The 23,145-nt window shown below is 39.1% G+C and overlaps 1 protein-coding gene across 5 annotated transcripts in view; it reads right to left on the reverse strand.

Moving 5' to 3' along the window:
• Positions 1 to 4,487: 4,487 nt before the first annotated feature.
• Positions 4,488 to 23,145, reverse strand: part of Eip75B (Ecdysone-induced protein 75B) — a 99,366-nt gene continuing 80,708 nt past the window's right edge. For 3 of the 5 annotated variants that reach the window (XM_053770007.2, XM_053770008.2, XM_053770010.1), the window contains exons 2-5: positions 16,918 to 17,006; positions 10,135 to 10,279; positions 6,480 to 6,715; positions 4,488 to 6,370 (exon numbers count right to left, since the gene is read on the reverse strand). In XM_053770007.2, coding sequence (XP_053625982.1) covers positions 4,823 to 6,370; positions 6,480 to 6,715; positions 10,135 to 10,279; positions 16,918 to 17,006 — 2,018 coding nt within the window. In that variant the 3' untranslated portion in view covers positions 4,488 to 4,822. Of the gene's footprint in view, positions 6,371 to 6,479; positions 6,716 to 7,842; positions 8,245 to 10,134; positions 10,280 to 16,917; positions 17,007 to 20,072; positions 20,580 to 23,145 lie in introns of those variants that run through there. The other 2 variants (XM_053770009.1, XM_053770011.2) reach the window with 2 other exon arrangements.

Raw genomic sequence — 23,145 nt, forward strand, 5'->3', positions numbered from 1 at the left:
TAAAGTTGGTATCAGTAAGCTTCTTTATTTACACGGCTCATTATAGGAGTGACATAATGGACGCCGATTCAAGGATGTCGTTGATAATGAGAACAGTACCGTGTTATTGGATGACACAGAGGATCATTGTCTAAACGTGTTGTGACCTTATTTCCCACGTCCGTTCTAATAAATTAAACTATATCTACAATATGTCTATAAAAGGATTCTTAGTTTATATTGTTTAGTCCACGTAGCCTACATTTCGACAGGAAGTCATCAAGAACAATCCTTCATTTTCATTCCATCTATGCGGAACAGTATTAAAATAAAATATACAGTTTTATTATGTTAGAATATACAATTTTATTAGCTTATAGTATACGTATTTACAAAAAAAAACGGCATTGATAGTAATGATAATACTATTATTATTTAAACAGTAAAAATATGAAAATACTATGTGAACTTGAGGTAGCAAACGCGGAAGGCAAAACACGTTGTCCAAAAATAGTATCCAATAAATTTTAAGAAATCCTTTCATAATTTTATATAAAGCATTGTCGATCTAAAGAGTATAAAATTTAGAAATATCTTTTTTTTATTTTTTTTTTTTACATTTCCAACCAACACATATCCAAAGATACATTCATACGCACTGAAATAAATATTTCCATACAAATATTGTTGTAATACATAAGGTGTAATCTAGGTGTAAAATATTTATAATTCTTGGCATTGGTTGGTTAGTTGACACAGACCGGAATTCAGTCTAGATAGATTTGCAGACACAAATGAGATCACTGAGCATTTGTCGCGCTTCGCAGAATGTGCTCGTGTTTGGTTTCTTCACAGGAAGTAACCAATAGCCAATACAGGTACTTTATATTTTATACATGTGATAGGAGAATACATGTATACAGTCTAAAATAAACTCTTTAAATTCAAATATTCTTATATTTTGATGAAAAAGTATTCTCTAAAGGAGATACGAGTACATAAAATCGTAGTATTTAGAATACCAACAACTTTTTTTTCTTTGCAAATTTATCTTTCTTGAGACTTGTTTACCTTGCCTGTCTTCGCACGGATGCAATATGCATTGAAATAATTATGCATTGAATTACTCTATCTATTTAAAAAATAACATCAAAATCCGTTGCTTGGTATTAAAGATCTAAGCATACATAGGGAGTGATAAGACTTAAGGAAGCGACTGTGCTTTAAACTATGTACAATCCTCGGCAAATAAGTTGAACCAAAATGGCGGCCGTCAGCGCAGGTGTAATTAGAGATGAATTAGTATTAAAAAGGATTTTTAGTGGTTATTATTTATGACAAAATAAACGAGTATTTTGAATTTCGCGGGTAACCACGAAAAATCCCATAAATAACACTTTTACCTCTAATTAAACCTGCGCTGAAGGTCGCCATTTTGGTTCAACTTATGTGCCGAGGGTTGTAACGATAATGATTAAAGCTAAGTTTAGGAAAGGTATAGAAGTTATGTATTTTATTGTGTATGCTATGATGTGGAGAGAGAATTGATTCTTTAAGTAGCTAAATTAGATAGGTGGTCAGGAGGCAGAGTGGATCGGGTGCAGGGTGACGGATGTGGAGATGGGAGGAAGGGAGCCGGCGCGTGGCGGTCCACGGGCGGGCGATGCACCGCGTGAGTCAAGTGCAGGGCCGGCCGTACTGCGCCGTCGCTGCATCCCGCCCGACATGCGCTCATACTCCGGTCAATAACATTTGCCCCTCTCGTCCAACCTCCGAAGCCTACGACGCAGATACTAAACTGCGTAGTTATCCCAAAACTCATCATAACATGCATATTGTATTTCAAAATATATAAATTTTACTCAATCATTCCATACATTCTTTAATAATATTTATAAATATTTTTTCAAATTTACTACTATTTACTGCTATTATAGTAGTAAATTTACTATTAATATAGTAGTAAATTTTAAAAAATATTTTCTGTTAATCTTAAGTAATTTTCCTTCATTTTTTAACTTGCTGACGCCTAGACCACCGCCTGACCTTTCGGTAATCTCATAGTCTTATTTTATCGAATCCTCATCTATGTATGTATAAAATAATTATTTTTCTAACGGTTATGAGGTACAGAAGTACAGAAAATGATTTTAGTAATATTGAAAATCATCGCAAAATCAGGAAATCAGTTCACGTAACAGGAAATCAGTTCACGTAACAGCAAGATCGCGCCTAATACCTACACGTGTTTATCAGTTTGTTTAAAGATAAGCATAATTGAGTCTTATTTACTTCCTAATGGAACATTCGATAAACGTCACAGATTTATCATCACCATTTGCAGAATACAAAATCATCACTAACTGCTGAAACATTTATGGAATTAACTAGTCAGCAGTCACCAACAGTACCAGCACCAGTCTTGGCACAGCTGCAGCTCACTGTTTTCGGATTGTAATCTATACTCAAGTAGCAATTTCTCTTTCACATTCTTGATATTACTGATATCTTTTTTATTTTTGAGGGCTTAGGAGAACAGGTTTTTCGTACTACTTTAGTATCAATGTATATCATAATAATAGTGTAATCTTTGGATATTAAGAGCACAAATTAAGGCAGCGTACTCTCAAATTGCGTGTTTTTATTGGATTTAGAAATCCAGAAAAAATGTTTAAGTATATTTTGTAGTTAAATCACGTTATTAACTTCAGCTGGATCTCGATGGTTTTGATATTTTTAGGGTTCCGTAGCCAGATGCCAAAAACGGAACCCTTATAGATTCGTCTATGTCTGTCCGTCCGTCCGTATGTCACAGCCACTTTTTTCCGAAACTATAAGAACGAATACTGTTGAAACTTGGTAAGTAGATGTTTTCTGTGAACCGCATTAAGATTTTACACAAAAATAAAAAAAAACAATAAATGTTGGGGGTCCCCATACTTAGAACTGAAACTAAAAAAAAGAAAATTATCAAACCCATACGTGTGCATGTAAATGTACATGTAAATGCTTGTATCTATGGGTAGGTCTTCAAATTATTCAATATTGAGGTTTCTAATATCATTTTTTTCTAAACTCAAGTGTCTCACGCGCAAACTATTCGCGCGTGATTATACACTTCCAAAGTGGTAAAATGTGTCCCCCCTTTAAAATAAGAAAATGATGAAACTCAAATAAATATATGATGTACATTACAATGTAAACTTCCACCGAAAATTGGTTTGAATGAGAACTTGTAAATAGTTTTTTATAGGTCATAAATCCCAAACCGCAATGCGGAACCCTTCATGGGCAAGACCGATTCGCACTTGGCCGCTTTTAAAAAAGAAACCTCTACAGAAACTGTAAAAAAATTCGCCAGAACGATTGAGGTTCAATTGCAGTCCATCTGAAGATGTTAGCCTAATTGTCCTGATGTTCTTTATTATCCTACAGGCTCTACAGCTCGATACACGACAAGAAGTCATTACTTCTCTCAATAAAAAAAAATAAACTAGACCATATATTATTGTGAGAGGTGGCAATCACAATAAATACATGCTTCCTAGAAAATTTGCACAACCTGGAGGTATTTAATAAAAAAAATACGGAATAAAACGCTAATTATAACAACCGGGTTATTTTATCATAAACCTTGGTTAAGAATTGAATGGAAGTGGTATTGAGAATACGGAACAGTCGTGGGGTCAGCTGGAAGCGGCAGTGCGGCGGAAGCCGGCGGTCTCGGCCAGCGGCCGGCGGTCGACGACCGCTTCTTGTTTTAGCTGTTTGGAAAGAAGAGCAGGTTTTACGACTTCACAGCAGCTTCTGTTAGTTTATAGGAAAGAAAATTTACCTTACATAACTTGTGGAGATTTTGTAATGATGAGAACCGAAAAGAATATCATATCGTCCAAGCTTTTCAATCGGCCGAATTTCTAATTTTACTTGAAAGTACCTATTTCTTATTTTCTCTTAGAAATCCTCTTTATACCATGATGTCTCTATCATTATAGTATGTGGGATATTTTGATCATAGGAAAAATGCTTGTATATACAATATATAGGGTATTATTAAAATCTTTGTTAATCATACTTTATCATTTATTTTTGTATTTTGGGTATAATATAGTACTTCATGTAATGTACAATATATATAATATATTGTATATATAATAATATAATACTTCATGGTTTCCTATATGTTATTCGTTACATATTTTCATATATATTTTAATTATTGAGATACCATATGGTTTCTTAGCCATTTCAGCAAATTAACAAGTATATAAACCAAACCGCGTTATATATGTCTAGAGGTCGACTGACGAAGCGGGAATTGGATGAATTGTGGCATTATTTTGTCTCAAATTTCTTATAAATATTTTATTTGATAAGATAATATGTTACTCCTTAAGCAGGTAATAAAGTCAAGTTATTTTTTTCATTTCAGTACTTTGATAATATTTTGTAAGTTAGTAGGATTTTTCTTTTTATGCTATTTGAGGCAATGGAATAAAAAAAATGTATAAATTTTTACAAGTTTGTTTTATTTTAATTCGACAACCTGTCATATTAACAAACAAATGACTGAGCACGCTCACATACGCACATACAATACACACACAAACACACCGCGACCGGCGCTGCATTGCATATAAATTACACTTATATAGTCTTAAATTATTTTTCAGTCTATTGCGCTCTCCTCGTCCGGCGCCGGCCACGCACGCACGCGTCCTAAACGAATTATCACATATAATATATTAAAACGATCTGCGAACGATAATTATTAACTAGATTTTCATTAATTTAAAGTAGGTCGGGGTGGGGTGGCGGAGACGTGCGGCTCCGCGGGCCGGCCTCACGCCGGTAACATGGGTGGCATGTAGGAGCGCGGCGGCGGCGGTGGCGGCGATGGAGAGGGCGACTTCTTTGATAGGTTCAGTGGCTGTGGAGCGTCGGCCTCTGCTACGTCCACCTGCAGGGCCAGCACAGACTGTGGCGCGGGCGACGCGCCACGGTAGCAGGTCAACAGACCACCGGCACGCAGCGGGCATCCTTCTGCGGCACCAGTCTCTCCACGTCGCATATATTGCTGGATGATGTCCGTGCGTTTCAGCTGCTCGGGGGTCATCCGTGGGCCCTCCATCAAACTCTTAGCAAGTACAGAATGCGTCGATGACAAAGAAGCTCGCATCGGCCTTGGCGAATGAGCCGGGTGCACAGGACTCGCGGGGTGCGGATGCTGGGGTGGCTGCGGCGACGGCGTCGGCCTTACTGGCCGCGCTTCAGCTTCACCAGTGTCACGTCGCATCGCGCGGAACTTCTTGTGTGGTTTGTAAGCTTCGTCCATTAATAAACCAGCATCATACAGAGGTGGCGCTTGAAGTACACGCTTGAGCACGGGCATATCGTCTGCAGGTGCCATCGGCCGCCTGTCTTCAGAGTGTTCTTCGAGCGATGACCGTGGGCTAGAGCACCCAGAGCCGGGGCCCACTATCCTCTCATGCTTCTCATTGCCAGACTCTATACCGGAATCAGTAGGAGAGTCGAGTTTGCGATAGCGTGGTGGTGGCCGCACGGGTGTGACAGTAAGTCCGTTATGTGCGAGATGAGCCACACCTAGTGCTTCTTCATCAACGGAGCCTCGAGAGTCGAGCCGCCTTCTGCCAGCTAAAGTAGCCGCTAATAGTGGAGTGCCGCAATCACCAGTTGTTTCTCCAGATTCGCTGCTAGATACTGATCCGATAGGGCTACGTGCGGATTCATCAGCACCAGAATCTGCCCAAGAAACACCTTCTTCTTCACCCCACATTTGTTGCCGTAACAGCTCTTTGTGTTCAGTGCGGAACACGACCAATTTTTCTGTATGGAGTGTACTAAGCGTCCGTAGATCGGGTAGAGTATCCATCAACTCCCGAAGGAAACCAGGTCTGTCCGACCTGTTTTGCGCAATGACAGTCTGTAGGCATGACTTGAGTCGCGAATGCATTCTCTCAACTAGTTCTATGTTCCTCAAGCCCGGCCTGTCTGGCGTGATGAGTACGATAGCGCAGAATAAACCGATTTCCGCATCTGTTAAGTTCATTGAATTCATGCGTTCGGCAAATTTAAAAGTTGAATCTACAAGGAACCTCGCGTTGGCACCACTCTGGATGGAGTCTCGCTTCATTAGCTGGCCATTTAAGCAGATTATGCTATTGAGTGGCGCATCAAACATGCATATGAGTCGCACGAATAGTGCATCAAAGAGACCACTCTTGAGCAACGTGAATTTGTCGTCTTGTGTGAGCAGTTGGAAGCCGGGAATGAGGCCGGCGAAGTCGATCACACCACGGATCACGTGTGCAAATCTTTGTGAAAATTCTTTTTCTGACTGCAACTCTGGCGCCGGATTTAATGGACACGCCTAGAACAAAAGAAAATTAACATTAGAATAAAATAAATGGAAATCCTGAAATGAAAATTAATTCAGTGTTTTTTTTTTATATTGAAAGCATTGAGTCGATGATACTCACCAAAGTTGGTTGTGAATAGGTGGGACAATCGCGAGCTCGCTTTCGCATGGCAGCGACGCGCTCTCTGGTGAACTCGCAGGTGTCGAGGTGCGCTCGCACCACCCGCGCCAGCAACCGCGGCCCGTCATCGAGCTCTGCGGCCGCCAGCGCCTCATGCGCGCGAGTCGTCGACGACTGCTGCATTGCAGCCAGGATACGCGCTTTCTCGCGCTTTGGCACGCGTCCGAATCGGACAGCTGGAACAAAAGAAAAAATAATTTACAATATGATAATGTACATTAAAAATATGCAAATGCACCAAACGAGATATATTCAAATAAGAAAATGGGGAGCTAACAAGAGAAACATTGCGCAAGGTCGTGGCTAAATATACGAATGGGTCGGGTTGCAGCTGTCTCGAGGTGCGCTTGTATGCGGGCACACATTGAGCCATGTGCATATGCAGCTGACGGCACGAGGGTAGAGTTCATCGCCCGTCGCCGGCCACCCCTGTCGCCGAATCAGCGGGACCGAGCGGTGAAATGAACTAGTTTGAATGACGAGTGACAAAGCGCCAACCGCGAGGTCATGTTAAAAAGTGTTACGACTTTCTCGCACTGGATATGCCGCGTACCAAAAGGTAGTATACGGTGGAGGTACGGGCGGCGGTTGTGGCGTTCGTGCGCCCGCGCCGGTGAAAGTGTTGAGCGCGGCTCGCTGTTGAAAACGAAAGCGGAGAGCGCCCTCTCGCCATTTCACCCGACTTTCGCTACGCGATGTGGGCCGCAGCCGCGCCAGATGCACCATTGTCCGCACGATCTCATTCAGTCATTTAGGTATATTTTATTTATTATTATCAGTCGATTGTAACCCAACAAATTCATGAATGCTACATAATATACACTGTCTATTTATGTTTCCCTTAATGGCATACCTACGTTTAATTTTTAAAATAGTTTTAGAACAGATGACAACCGCGAGGTTTAATTTGTTTTTTATTTATTTTATTGAGTAGGTACCTACCTACCTGTTTATTGTGTTAATTGTACATTATGTCATTACAGTAGATTTATTGGAGCGATTATCATTTTATGACAAGTTATTAACTATATTTTAATTGTAATTTTTAATGTATTTATCGACATAACTAGTCTATGTATAATAATATGAATCGCAATTTGATAAGTAGTTAAATAGTTATCTACAGCATATATGTATAGACTATATAATATAAAAACGTAATAAATAAAAATAAAATTAATAACTAAAATTAATAACTTATTCGCCTTGCTACGAAGCTCGTAGCACTTGCTACGAAAGACGAAATATGTAAATAAATAAAGTATAACTTATTGGAAAAAAAAATCTATAAAAGTTTACGTACGAGCATTGTGATATTTAACGACTCCGTTGAGGATGCCTTTGAGAATTGGCAAATCTTCTCCCATGTCTGACACCATATCAGTTTACCACTTAATTAATTCACAGCCGGTGGCCACAGATAACTTGGTAACTACTTGTTAGTTTATGACTAATTTGAATTAAACACTAATGTAGAATGTCACATAGCACTCGTAAAATATCTTTGATATCAGCACAGACACTGTAATCCCAATGTAGTAATCCAAGAGCGAAGTTTATTCGGAGCGACCAACACTGGAGTAGTGAATGTGAGCGACGGTCGCGAACTCGTGGCCGACTGAGCGGAGCACTAACATAGCGATAGCTAAGAGGGCTGACGACCGGTGCGCGGCCCGGACTCCCTCGCACTGCGCCGCGGCGCGCGCCGAGCCAACCTTGAACTTGATGAGGGGGGGAGCGGGGAGAGGAGCCGTCAATAAACTCCGCGCAGGCCCCTGCCCCCGCGAATTCCCCCTCCCCGCGACCCCAACCCGCTCTCAGCACGCGCTCTACCTACCACTTGAACCTTGACGATTTGTTAAGACATGCGAATGATGTGGACGATTTCCAAAATTAGAATAGCTTATTGTAACATAAATATATATTGGCTCTTCTCTACGTTTATTAATTGGTCCTAACATTTATATATTAATTTATTTTCAAGAAGTAAAATTCTACGAAAATTAATAATAATAATATAATCAATAATTATCTGCACACATTTATTTTAATTCAAGAAATGAAGAATGAGCGTAGTCTACGCGCTACGAATTGTTACGACGTCTACGGCGTACGGCCCTCTACGAAAACAATTATGACGAAAAAATATTTTTTAAATATTTTAAATTTGAAATATTGTTATTTACTAACCCATAGCTAGCAAGCAATAAGCGAACCGCGTTGCAATAAATGTAACAACTAAATATTATGTTATTTTGTATTTTTTTCATTAGGATATTGGTTATTTACAAATTGCAATTGTTAATTCTTTTGAAATAAATAGAACCCTTGTATTAGTTTTCATTGTATAATGTTTATGTATTACTTGTACATAAAGAAATACATAAAAAGGATTGACATTTTTTTCAACTGCCTATACGGATTTAGAAATACACATCTTCATCGCGGGTGGTTCATTGAAATCATTCATGTAGTTCAGGAAAACTCCGCGTGTTGAGGCGGGCGCTATTGTCAATAGGGCGCCATCTATTGTCGAGCGGCAGAACTAACGAAATAAGTTATCTTGGTTTAATGACAAAATGAGAAATATAATTTTTATTACATTTTGGTAGATATATTTAATTGTCATTACAAATATTATTATTACATTAAATTTAACCTTTTCATATTTAGCTTAAGTAGTGTATTTATAATTACTATACCTACTAATAACAATACCAAATGCAACGACGCAAATTTGAAAGAGAATCAAAATTAATTACTTATTCGTTTGATTTATTTTTTGTTAACTCTAGTTAGTTAGACCAATCAAGTACATAAAATTTTACAAGACATATCTTTTTGTTTGATTATTATTTATTTTAGGTACAAGTGATATTTAATTGATATAAACATTGATCAATTGCTATTACATACATGTATGGGAGTGCAACGAACTTTATTACGAAAGTGAAAATATAAATTTCACTCTCACGCTTACGAAATGCGCCTTTCTCCGCTTTCACCGCGGTTTAGCGGCTATAGGCGGTGGAGTGTCGCAACAAGCCGCGCGGCGGGTACGCTGTGCACGGCCGTCGACCCGCTTACCGTGCGCTCACCCGCGCTTGCATAACCGACCTCCCACACGATGCGCCCCCCTACGCTCCGCGAAATAGGATCTGTCCGCGCCGCAGAGCAGCACGCGCCTTACGCTCGTCCCACTTGGCGTATTGAGATGGCGCGCAAACGGCCTTCCCGTGCTAATTGCGTATGCAGTCGGTGACTCGATGCGTACGTGTACTCACATCATACTAAGTGTGATAACAATTAACACCTAAATGTAATCTACAAGTGTAAAAAATTCCCAATGCAATTTTTTACACTTAAATTAATTACACTACGACTTACATTATTTCATTTAGTTTTTTATTTATTTTCAATGACCTGAATGTTTCTCCAAGTTTATGTTGAGCTACACAAATCTAAAATCATCTAAGATCATAAAGAAAAATACTGAATAAAATATTTTTAACTATTGTGCTATTTTTTATTATTTAAAATAGTTTTTTATTCAGTATTTTTATATAAGCACACAAAACAAAAAGATTCAACTCACCATCTCTACTCATGCCAACAGCGATGCATTTTTTCAATCGGCAATACTGACACCGATTTCTGTTGATCCTAAGGATGGAGCACTGTTGATTTTTCGTGCAGGGTCTGTACTGGATCTTCTGTTGTATGGAGCGCCGAAAGAAGCCCTGGGAATCACAGCGACAGTTAGAATCTCGCTCAATGTCCGAGCTCTCGTCACTGGAGCAGCCAGAGTCCGAGGACTCGCGGCGCGCCTCCAACATGCTCACTAGCACCGAGTGTCGTTCGCGCAGTTCAGCGCCGCACGACATGGCACGCACCATTCACTAACACACACTCGGTACAAGCACCACCACTCTCCTAGCTCACTGTGACGTGACTGTTCTCTGGTTTTCGACTGCACCGACACGGTTGGCGTTTGCCAGCGTACTGTGCGGCGCTGCGTCGCTCGGCGCACAGTTACCCGCGCGACCTACTTGTCGGCCGCCGACCCAACCGAGAAAGTGAGAGTGCCCCCGGCCCCCGCGCAGTTCCTCCGTTCGCGCTCCTAACGGTCCACGCCGCTCTAGAATGCGCTGCTGCCGCTGCACCGGTGCGCCGGATATAGGCCGGGCGCATCCCGGCGGCGTCGCGGCGCGCGGGCGTTCACCCCGGGTCGTCGACCGTTCGATTGCACAACCACCGCCCTTCCCTCCGCACCCCTATGGCCCGGGAGCTAGAGCGCAGCTCGCTCAGGTCGTCGACTGGCTTCACGCCTGATGACGTCAAACATGCGTCACGGCCTACCTCAATGCGCGCGCGCTCGTCACTAGGGGCTGCATGATCCCTAATAGATGATACTCCTTATGTGGTGAAGCGTCATTGCAACTAATATTAATATTCTCTTCGATGTTATATACCATCAATATTTTAATGTATTTCTCTGATATTTTTTTATTTTTTCACTTTAAAAATTATGATCTGAGGTACAATTTATATCTATTTAAATTATAATACAAAAATAAAATTAGATAAATGAAAATTTAAGTAGGTACCAGCCAGATCCATTTAATCAAATTGCAAAAATACCTGTGATCTACGAGTAGGTACATTTGTTTATTTCCATCAATGTTTATGTTACAAAAGGGAGTTATTGATATTACAGTACTATTTCCGTGAGATGCTAATTACAAGTATTCGTGAGTACGATACGGAGGCTGCGCGGCAGTAGTAAGCGGGCGAGCCGGGCGGCGCGAGAGGCGTTCGGGTCATTGGCCCAATTTCGCGTTGCCATCGATCCATTGTGCTGTGCGAGTGGCCCATAATTGGTCGCAGCGGGCACTGACCGACCGAGCGGTCGTCGACCTGATGCCGCGAAAACAAAACCTTCCCACCCGTCCCTCACCTCCTCTCACTTATGACTACGATGAATAAATAAGACGATTTTGGTATATTGCATGCTATAAAACCATTGTTGTATGTTTATCTGATATCGTAACAAAGGACGAAGTGACATGATATCTAGCGAACTTATATAATATACATTTGTCAAAGAATTACTTTAGTACGTTGTTTTCGTATGAATTAAGTAACCTCAATATGTCAACGACCGCTTACTAATTAACACGGTGACTTCGTTTTGAGTTCTAAAAAAAATGTTCTATTTGCATCCGGTGCTTACTAAATTCCACTAACTATGTATTTCATCTTGGTAATTTACTTTAGGTTATTTTAATGTTATGGTTATAAATATTTATTTATAATACGTGAAAAATCTACTATTATTGGATTATGGAGAACCGTTGTGCAGCAGATAATATTGCTGTTTAAAATTATGAACGGTAAAGTCGGCATTATTGCCAAAAAACAGATTGATACATTTACAATGGATATTTTTGTAGGTATATGCTTAAAATTAAAAATGTGTAATAAAAATATACATCTTCATTCCAGACGACTAAAAAACAAATGAAGTGCAAATAACAAAAGTGACAAATAGTTGTGTATATTTAAAGTTTAATACATTAAACATTTGGATTACCGAAAAATTGTTATTACTTCGGTGATTAGTAATTTGCACATTAACGAGAATACCCAGAAAGTCTTGAGTCCATAAAGTGGAACACAAATAAAAACGCGTTATATAGAGAAGGTTTCGTCAATTCGTATGTAGGTCGAGCCGTCATCCATCTATGTTTTTCGACATAGCGACGTTGGCAAGCGGTCGGCCGCGCGCGGCTCTCGCTCGGTCGCTCGTCGCGATAAGCGATCGCCCATTTTTTTGGTCGTTAACGTTACATTGACACAGATTGCTTTGGATTATTGCTAACTGTAGATCATTGTAATTGTAAACATTTTTCGAATGCATTTATAAGTAAATGTCACACAAACTATTAAAAATGTGTGGTTTTAATCAATACGTAACACGTAATTTATTCATATAAACTGAATTAACCTGTAAGATGATATAAATAGGCAGGTATATGTATAATATGTAATACATTTAACTATAAGTACACATGAATATTCTAATGAAGTAGTAAATAATGTTTATGAATAATTTAGATAGATGTACTAAACATTTTGGAGAAAACATTTGTTTGTGCCAGTCGTCAGTTCATTCAGCAGGTAACGGCCCAGGGCAACGACTTCAGTGACCGCGGAGTGCTGACGCATCAGTTTCTGAGGAAGCGACCTCACGCTAACAGTCCCCTACGTGCCTGTCCAACCAGATGGTTAGATCATATCGCCTGTCCTGCCTGACTCACAATATATGTATTACTCATTCACTTCCTGCTCACGACTCACGAATTTATTTTAAACCTAATCACGTTATCTATGTGCTGTATTTTCTTATTGATAATAAATTGGAAAAGGCATTGACCGTAATATAGAATAATATTTACAGATTCACTCAATTAATAATGATCATATAATTATCAATATTCTGTATAATATAATGATATAAAAAACATCTTTGACTATCTCTAAGATTTATCTTGTCCTGAAAACTGAATTAACTTATAACTAAGTTATAATCATTATTAAATTGAATTATTAGTCATTTAACTTTACTTGAATTTAATTAGGTACTAGCAAGTATATATCTAATTAGATTATGTATGAATAAACTGTAAAGGAAAATACTACCTACGTAGCTATAATAAATACAGTCACGTTTAATAAATTAATAATACGCAAATTTTCAACAGGAAATCATAAATGCATACTCGACAGCGCGATGCTCCCAATAAATATGACTGCTCAAAGATCAATGAACTTTTAAGCTGACAGTTCAAAAATAATGTGGGTTACGTTCACGTTGCGCGTATATTCGTTGTCCGTAAAAGTTGTTTACGGGCGTTGCGGCGGTGAAGCGAGCGTGGCCCGGGGTCGACGCCCGCGCCCTGCACCAAGAATTGGTGCCGAAAAATAAGCGACCCACAACATTCGAAAATAAGTCGGTCACTCAATAACAAAGAACATTTTTATTGTTACCACGGCGACAAATATACCTTTTTTTTACCAATCTCAAGTTATAAAAAATCAATAAATACATTTCGAGTAGTGAGGTAGGAAGAAAATCACTGAATGTTGTTTTGTATTAAAAGAAATTTTCTTAAGACCTAAAAGTAAATAGGTACCTAATATTTACTGGTTGAATTGAAACCGGCAAATATTCTCAAAATACATGGTAAAAATAGTTGTGAATCAAAATACTAGGGTATATATCATTTACTACAATGAGTTCATTGTAGTAAAATTATGTAGGTACGATACGAACCTCATTATTTACTAAAACATAATTTACTATAACACTTTCCATTTGTGTCCGCACAGTTCGATGGCAGCACTGGTGCTATATTAAAACTTGCGCCATCTAGCGCTTAGTAGCAAAACTATTAAACTGAATGTTTCACATTGTTGCCGCTAGCTGGCGCTTGACGTCGAAATATTTAGCAATAATTTATTTTTTATAGGTGTTTTGCAATAAAATAAATCTTATTTTACAATATAGGTACTTATGTACTGAAATAGTTTTAGTTTTTTTATGTCTATGTTAATACTTAAAATGCGAAAGGAATAAACGTTTTTCCTTGCGTTTAAACGATAACTAAGAAATATATGTCGATCCGCCTGGACCTTGGATGGCCATGGCCGATACAGTTGAGATGCATAATAGAAACTTACAGAATACGAGTGGATTCAAGCATAGGAACAAACGAAAGTATATATTTTTTGTCTTTCTTTACAATAACCTATAGGTTCATAATTGTAAGTAAGCTAACATAATTTTGAGTATAAGTGGGATAAAAAATCTGTCTCGGGATATTTTGCAGACGAGACGCAGCCGACGATCAGGCGGCTATTATCGTCTGAAAGTCGTCTCGTTGATCGCTGCACAATGCACCAGACGACCGCGGTCTGAAGGACACGCTTTGTCCCATCGAGCCCCGAACAAACTGGTACCTACCACATAAACCAGTCTGCTATACACTTGCACTTCTATACTGCTTCCTCGCATCGCTTTCACGCTCATGAATACGACCTTTACCGGGTCGGTTACTGACTCTAATGCAAATTGGACTTAAATGAGGGCATCATTAAATTCACCGAGCAGATTTATTAAATACGTGGAAAGGAATGACTTGATACAATGCGCTTTAGAACTCTATGGCTTCACAGAAATACCTTGGCATGACGTTATGTAAAATGTAATGTTAGATGAGGAAGCAATTAACGTTATTATATTGCTCTTGAACATTCACTGTCTACGTAATTAGTGACTTTCGTTTCTAGACTTCTTAGAAATTGAAACCTAACTAACTTGTAAGTGTAATGTAATCGGTGTACGTACCTACCCACATGGATTTCTAAAAGTAAACACGTACATACGTAACTAATTTAATTACTACCTATTACCAGTGCCGGATTTAAGCATAGGCAACATAATCAACTACACAAAAAAATTAAATTAAACTAAATTAAATTAATAAAGGGTCAGTTAAAAACATTCCATGACTCAGGGCCTTAGCTCAGGGCTGATAAAATATTTTGGCTCTCCTTAGTTTAGAGATGGATGTTTTGACGGAAATAGCCTTCGACGATATTATCGATATACGTTTTTTTATGTAAAAATTAGACAAAAAATAATTTAGCCTTTTGTTTAATTTTGAATAAATTTTATGTTAGCCAACTTATTCAGTTCTCATCTTTAACTTAACCTTAATAGAAACTTTCAACAATTGATCACAAACGAAATTAGGGCATCCACCACATACGCGACTCTACTAGCTAAATCCGGCGCTGCTTACCTTGCTTAAAAATTAGATAACAAACGCGAACCCTTTATTGAATTATGATAATATATGCACTTATCTGTTTTTTAAATTCTATTTTACCACTTAATTAATAGGCAAATAACGTAGCAGCATGACCTAACTATTTTATTAAAAAATGGGTTTTTTTAATATTTCGGATAAACTAAAAGATTTACTCATAAAGAGTTATTGTAGTATTGTAAATACTGAAAATAGTTGTTGTACTTTATTACTACCTATTAATAATATAATAAAATTCCTATGTTAATAGTTGACTGTGTTTCGGTCATGCAAAATATTTTGAAGAGTACTATTTTTAATGGTTTCCGTTTGTTGACATTGGTTCCGTTTGTTGGCATCGGAGTCGCCGGGGACGGCCGCCCGGCCGGCGCGCGACCTTGGCGCGTCCTCTTTTATTTGGAAACAAGCAACATGCTCGACCTGTTTGGGTTTAATTTTATTTTTACGCTATACTAAACCTACATAATACGTTAGCTTCTCCATTCGAAAAAACATAACGTTTCCTCTTTGTAAATAAATAATGGACACAAAAACAGTAAGTATGCGGGCGACGTTCTCGTTGTAGGCATGGCACAATGTGTCTCAACTCAAGTGTGCTCCAAATGTCCATATAAATCTTAGTCCGGAGCCGTGACCCATCAAATACCAGGAACCTGTCATGTGCTGCATACGTAAGTGTCCGAAACTAATAGGGGAAGTAACAAATATTTTAACTGCAAGGGCCTCTATTTAAGTCGGCAGCGTTTAACCTTGTCATTTAAAGTTGACCTCGTAAAAAAAAAAAATTGATCGCCCGTTCCCGTGTGATTGTTCCGGGGCAGGTAGATACAAAATAAAATGCAATAGAATTGGGGCGCTAGGAAGCGCAAGGTAAGGAAGGGCTGTCCGTTGCCAGATTGAAGCAGGTACGTATTCAACACGGTCCGGTAGTAGATCAAAATCGATAAAAAGTCATTAAAAATTTACACGTTTATTATTGGCATTCAAGAACGAATTGTACATTGCAGCTTTTTTTTTTTGCAAAACCAAATATTTGGCCGTCTTGAGAAGAGTTATCAGGGTTGTATTAGATATATCTTTTTCTGTGGTTGTAATTGTACACAATCGGATTAACATTTTGTTTATACATATATTTGCAAAGGTCGCCTGATCGAGCTTTGTTTGAGTGCGGAGATTGTCTTCCGCGTGTCGCGGCCTTCATGTTGCACTATCAGCTGGTGAGTGACGAGAGCGGAGGAGAGCGAGGGAGGCGGGGTCTAGGAGGTACCCAGGGCTGGTCTGTCACCCGCAGCTAGCTTCCTGCTTTACGACGCAGACAATGCGACCGAGACCCGTATGCATTACTTAATTTAACTACTTGAGACTACATCTGTTACGAGAGTGGTGGTAGTAAACATTAACCTGGTGCTAGTGGGCGATGTATTGACGAGAAGTTCGTATTATTTAAAAGTATTTTGATAATTAAGCTAAATGAAAATATTTACCTTGCAGCCTTCACAGGAATGGACACCGTAATGGAATCCGCTAGCTTTGTCGCCACAAACTCGGCATAACACTGTAGTTCCATCGAATTCTGCAACAACAGAAAAAAATGATAGTTTCATTTGTATTTAACATAAGGGAATAATAGGGAAATTCAATCTACAGAAGACTTAAAGAGACCGAAGAAATTTAGGCTTCATGCAATTTGAACTTCATTTAGGTCCTAACAGCGACATCGCACGTGTATGACCCGTATAAACTCATTAGTATTGCATATGGTTGTTTATGAAGTTGTTACGATTACGTTTTCGTCAGAAATTGGTCAAACATCCTGGCTTATGATCCGGGCTTGTATAACAAACATTTGCACACCAAAACACGTGATTTTGCCAATATCTGATGACCTTGCCAACCACCGAACATTCAACTTCACTGTGCTCATAATAAAGTAGTCACAGCTTTTGTTATGTGATGAGATACCTTTGATTGTCACTTGTATGCCACATGTTTTATGGAGTCATGAATAACTCTATAATGTAATCTAAAACTGTATAATGATTTTATAAACATACGTTATTTTCCTAATAGTTTTCCCTCAAATTTTCGAAGTAGGTTACTAAACTTAATCATACCTTGAAAAAAAAACATCTACAACTAACTTGAACCACGTTTAGAACTTCAGTAGCCATATTGACATTCTGATTAGAAAAGTCAACCAAAACAAAGAATAGGAAATAAAGTCAGCGTTGTTATCAGCTGCACGTGTAGGCAGGTCGCGTGATTTAATTACACTCTTAGCTAACTTTGCTGATCATGACTGATTTTATATCTTAAATATAGGGTAATAATATTAGATATTCTAATATCCTCTCCATTTGAATTAATGAAACTTAAATAAAAACCAGTGCGAATTAACAAACGAGGCAGCAGTGACGCAACGGTTCCATGTTGCGTGCGTCAAGGTGACACTGAATAGTTATTTTAGAAAGTACTGAGTCTCTTTTCAAGTTGGATGAAGTCAATGAACCTTCCTAGGTACATAACAATATTGTTTATTTATTATGCAAAATTTAAAGATATAGGTATTTTTGTTTCCACTTTTAACAACGTGGCAGCGGGTCAGGCGACTAGGTATTATTCAATAGATAATGGAACCAATAATTAGAGTGCTGTCTGTTGTCATTAATGTGGTAAAATTCGGCGAAGTTGTTAACGAGGGAAGTCATTTCGTTAGTAGGTCAGTGATAGAGACGTCCCGACACTACAGGTACAGGTGATTTAAAATGACGGCGAGGCGGAGGCGGAGGGCCGCGAGGGAGATCGCCGCGCCTCGCCCTGAAACTGGTTCGGGCGCTCTCGATGCTCTCACTTTCCTCATCCCATGGTTTGCGTGTTAGTTAAGGGAGCACTGTGGGCCTTTTGGAAGAAACTTTCTATTTCTGGCGCACACCACTCACCTCGGGTCGACGATCGACGCCGTCAAGTCGCTTTCTATAAGTTACTTTCTTTTTTCTAGAGGCGGTATGGTCGCCCTCGACAGTATTTCGGTCTCATCTCGAGCACTTTCCTCGGTGCGTGTGTATCGTGAGGTGGGGATCACAATAGAGCAGAGAAAGCGCCGTGGGACGTAACTGGTGCAGTTGCAACAAACGGAGTCGGTGGCGTGCAGCCATTTCTCCTTGTGTGATGCAACTTGCGCGTTTTTCTTTGCAGCGTGTGTGAGAGTCGTTCGTTCGTTACGTCAATTAAAAGGCGAGGAAAGCGCGAGAAAGTGCTGCGACCACGTAACGCGGCCAGCTCGAGCGTGCAGCACTAGCGCGCTGACCGCCTCAAGCCTCATCTGTGTCACGCCGATGCTTGTTTGTAAATAATTACATCAAAGTAAACAGTAACAGCACGTTTACCACGTGTCCTTGTACATTAGCACGAACATGACGTGTCTAATTCTATGGGAGTTGTCGATGTGAAATGAATTTGGCGATTTATGAAGTTGTTGTTCTCAAAATGGACGTGACGAGCATGTAGGTGACTCGTCTATAATACAGAAGTAAATTGTGCGCAGATAATGTTATCTGCGCACAAACAACCTACTGGTGTTTTAACTATCTACTGGTATTTTTTGTTCATAATAGACACTTCAATCTTCAACGATGATATTCTAGCTGGCGGGCGTGATACCTATGACGGCACAGCAGGCCGGCGAGAGAAAAGTAAAAGTGGTGTGACCAGGCAGCTGTCAGCGCGCGAACCTGCTCGCGGCGTTTATTTACTTCTCACACTCCTTACATCATTTTTTATGATATTTGATCGTTTGTGATAGGATCATTAACAAAAATGTTTCCTAAAACCTATGCAACGGTTAACTCTTTGTCGGTTTAGTAAAAAAATATTGAGAAAAAGTCGTAAAAGTAATCGATTACCGATAAGATCATTAATAATCGAATGCTATTTGCAAAGACTCCCTGCTGTAACAGTCGATTTGAACCCGATCATTTCTGCCCCTGCATAAAATATCATTATTTGACGAGTGCAATACAAGATTTGCACAATGCAGTCTTTAATTGTTTTCCATGTCGCTTTGCCATGCAGAAATAATGCGGCGATAAATCAAATATTAGTTCTGCCGATGCTTACAACTGTATGTCTTTACATTTGTGACTGTAACCCTTTATTTTTTAATGATACATTTGTAAAATCATTAATCAAATTTGTAGATTGTTAGTTGATAAAGTTTTAAATATTTAGTTTTGTCTACTACTACCAGATAATAAATGACTTCTCTTCTAGACTTCTGCAAGCGTTACGTTCTTAATATATTTTCAGCACCTAAGAAGTAAGTAGGCACCTAAAGTAACTACTTAAATAACATCTGATTTATTTTTTTCTATATAGGTAATGATACTTACCTATATAGAAAAAAAAAACTAAAAATATTATGAACATTCAACAGGCATTCATAATATTTTAGTGCTAACTTAGGCAGTTGGATATTTATAAAATCAAAATGTGACCTAATATTGTACAATACTTATACCTAGTACGTAGTGAATATTGGACAAAATGCGAAGCTCTACCATGCTTGTGTGACATAATTAAACCTTCCGAAAATTATTCCGAAAAACTTGTAAACAACGTTTGTTATTGTCGATATCCCTACCTATATGTAGTTCTGGTTCCCGCTCCTTGTGCACTGGACTCATCATTCTGTTGTCCGTTGGCGTAGGCGCATCATAGCGCCCGTAACTACTGTCAGGAGACATCACTAAAGTCATATGTACTTAAACTATTTAATTGTTTTTGTCACTACACTACACGTAAGCCACATCCGAGCCTGCTGGCTCCTGGAGTCACAATCGTCCTCCCCGCTCTATCTCCGAATATAGGACAGGAGTGCATGAGCCGAGGCGCGCGGCCGGCACGTCACGAGTCGTGAGGGATGAAGGTCGCTCGTTCACTACCGCTGCACGCGCCGCGTGCGTCTCGTCTGAGCCCGATCGACAAACTGAACGAGGGCCGTGCGCGCTCCTGCTTCAAGTCGCGCGAGCCGTCCTATAAGAGTGAAAGTCTGCAAAAAGATCAGCGCTCCGTGCGATACAATCGCTTCGACAACGTAGCGCGGCTTGCCAAGCCAATATCACTTCTAAAGGCCGTCGAAGTCTGCCGGTCTGCGCTTCGAAGCGAGGATCGGCGCGCTTCGAACTCCGGTCTCCGAGGTCATTGCCGCGCGGCGGCCGGACCAATCACTCGCGCGCTGAGCCGTGCGCGGCGAGCGATTGGAGGGTTGTGGGCCCCGTTCCCCGCACGTCGCTCCGCGCGCTCGAGTTCGAAGACCTGAACCTTGCGGCGCACCGCGGCCAAGGTCGCGCGAGAGCGGCACCGACAGAGACTCCGGCCGGCGTTCGAGTGGGACGCAGCCGCTGCCTGGTTGCGTCACACTACAAAAATATTTCTGGTGATGGAACGCGAGTGAACTTGAACACGAAATCGAGCTAATGGATGGCAAGCGCCGTGTAGGTCGCCGCGTGACGGACTGACCCGCTGCCGCGGCCTGCTTCCCTGCTACCCTCCTATGCCACTATCTCTTCCGGGACTCCACATAATCACACAACAGTTGTATCATCAACATTATTCCTATTACGTTGTTTGTGGTGTGACTTAACTAATGATGCATATGACCTATAATAGTGCCAAAGTCTACCATACATATTTAAATTGATAGATAAATTATTTATTTGTACGTACTGAAACACACAATTTACATAGGTAGGTACAATTTTAAAAAATCGCAAATCACACAACATACCTATGTGATTTCTAAGTCTATTCATAGATTTTCCGTCTGTAAGTCAAATTAAATTTTTATTTGGTACTTTAGTTTTTATTACTATTACGTATCACGAAAACAAATATGAATTCAAAGACATCTATTCCTGAAAATAAACAGTAACTGAGTGAACTGAATATGTAACAACACAAGTACCTATATGTATGAGATCCAGAAATAATAAACTAAAGAAATAGAAGTATAATGTGTCAAGAAATGTAACGTCGATATTACGCAACAAGGAGTTTTCGTATTTTCACATAATTATCACGCACCTAAAGCCTATTCCTATCAACAACGGATACCTACAAAAACATTGCTTTATATAACATCAAGTCGCGGTGGTTCAAGATAGAGCCTTAATAAAATTATTTTAGAGTGTATTTTTGTTCGGCGGAGGTGTTATTTATATGCGAGATGGAGCTGGCGGCGGTGGGCGGCGCGGCGGGTGAATGACCTGGAAATTTTGGCGCAGGCCGGTCAAGGCCAGCGCTCAGGCTTGTTTGCCACACTTGCTGGAAATGTATGACGCGTTTGATAGACCGCTTTTCTTTATCACAATAATTATTTAATTAAATATATTCCAAATAATGTTTGTTAAAAAACTGACACTGATATAATTCCACGACCATTTCGCGCTAGTACCTATGAAATAGAAAACTAAATGCTAAGCTAAAAATTAAATGCTTCTAGCATTTAATTTTTTTTTTAATGAATCACCATGAAAATAAGTAAGTATAGTATAACATATAGAATTTCAATATATTATAAAGTCCTCCGTCATATAGAATTATACTGTTCTTCTTACACCATTGGTTTGATGTAATGCATACATCAAATCAATGGGTTAAGAAGAATCATATTAATTCTCAAATGGCGAAATACCTTTGAATGCTACGACGAGCTACGATAGTGCTACGACGTCAGCGGCGTCTACGCCACGGAAATATGAACTATGTTGATTATTTTAACTTGTACATATCACGAAATATTGTTTTTACAAAAGTTCTAAAATGAACATAGTAAAAGATTTTTCTCACCACAAAGCATTGCGTTTAATTTCCAATTGTGAAATGTTCTATTCCCAAAACCATGTTCTATTTACTGACGATAATAATTATAGTTTTCTACGATTTAGGTACTTTTATATCTAGAGTAAACAACGAAATTTAATAAAATAAAGAAATGTTTCATAAGATTTCTGAGGAGCTGATTGATACTTGAAAAAAATATATTTTGTTTTTTGATAGTTTTGGATCTGTTATTATTTACCGGTACCAGATGTACTTATGCTAACAAAAATGTACGCGTTGGTCATAAAAAAATGGTAGCAGATTATGTTGTTATAAAAGGGTTGGTAAAGTCCATGCGTATGTACTCGTCACAAAAAGATGTTCATCCATTTGTTCGTATTTATATTTTTTTGCTGCAATTTTTTCGCTTCAATACTTTCCCTTTTGCACAAAAGAAAGGATTCGCAAATATCCTCCCACCCCACCTGCATTCGATCCCTAACTCTTTCATAAAAAAACGGACACAAAAAATGTTAAATTATTTTCAAGCTTCTTACTAAAATTATAAGCAAGGGATTTAATATACCTATATTAACCGACCGATTATATTTTTAGATTTATTAGACCAGTGTGGTCATCTTATAAAAATATATCATAATATGTTTTTGTCTTACTTGTAGGTCTATACATATTTTTGGTCTATACAGGTCTATACAAATTTAATGATTGGCGTCTATAGTTTGACAAAAAATGTAAAGTGTAACAACGCTTTTATTATTTTATCCTGGAAGACAATAATGTTTGATCTTTCGACATAAAACAAAGTAGAAAATGAGATTACTACAAAAAGTGCACCATGTGCATAGCGATTAACGTGAAAGTGAATAGGAACC

The sequence above is a fragment of the Plodia interpunctella genome, chromosome 3 (assembly GCF_027563975.2).
Source record: "Plodia interpunctella isolate USDA-ARS_2022_Savannah chromosome 3, ilPloInte3.2, whole genome shotgun sequence".
Taxonomy (NCBI): domain Eukaryota; kingdom Metazoa; phylum Arthropoda; class Insecta; order Lepidoptera; family Pyralidae; genus Plodia; species Plodia interpunctella.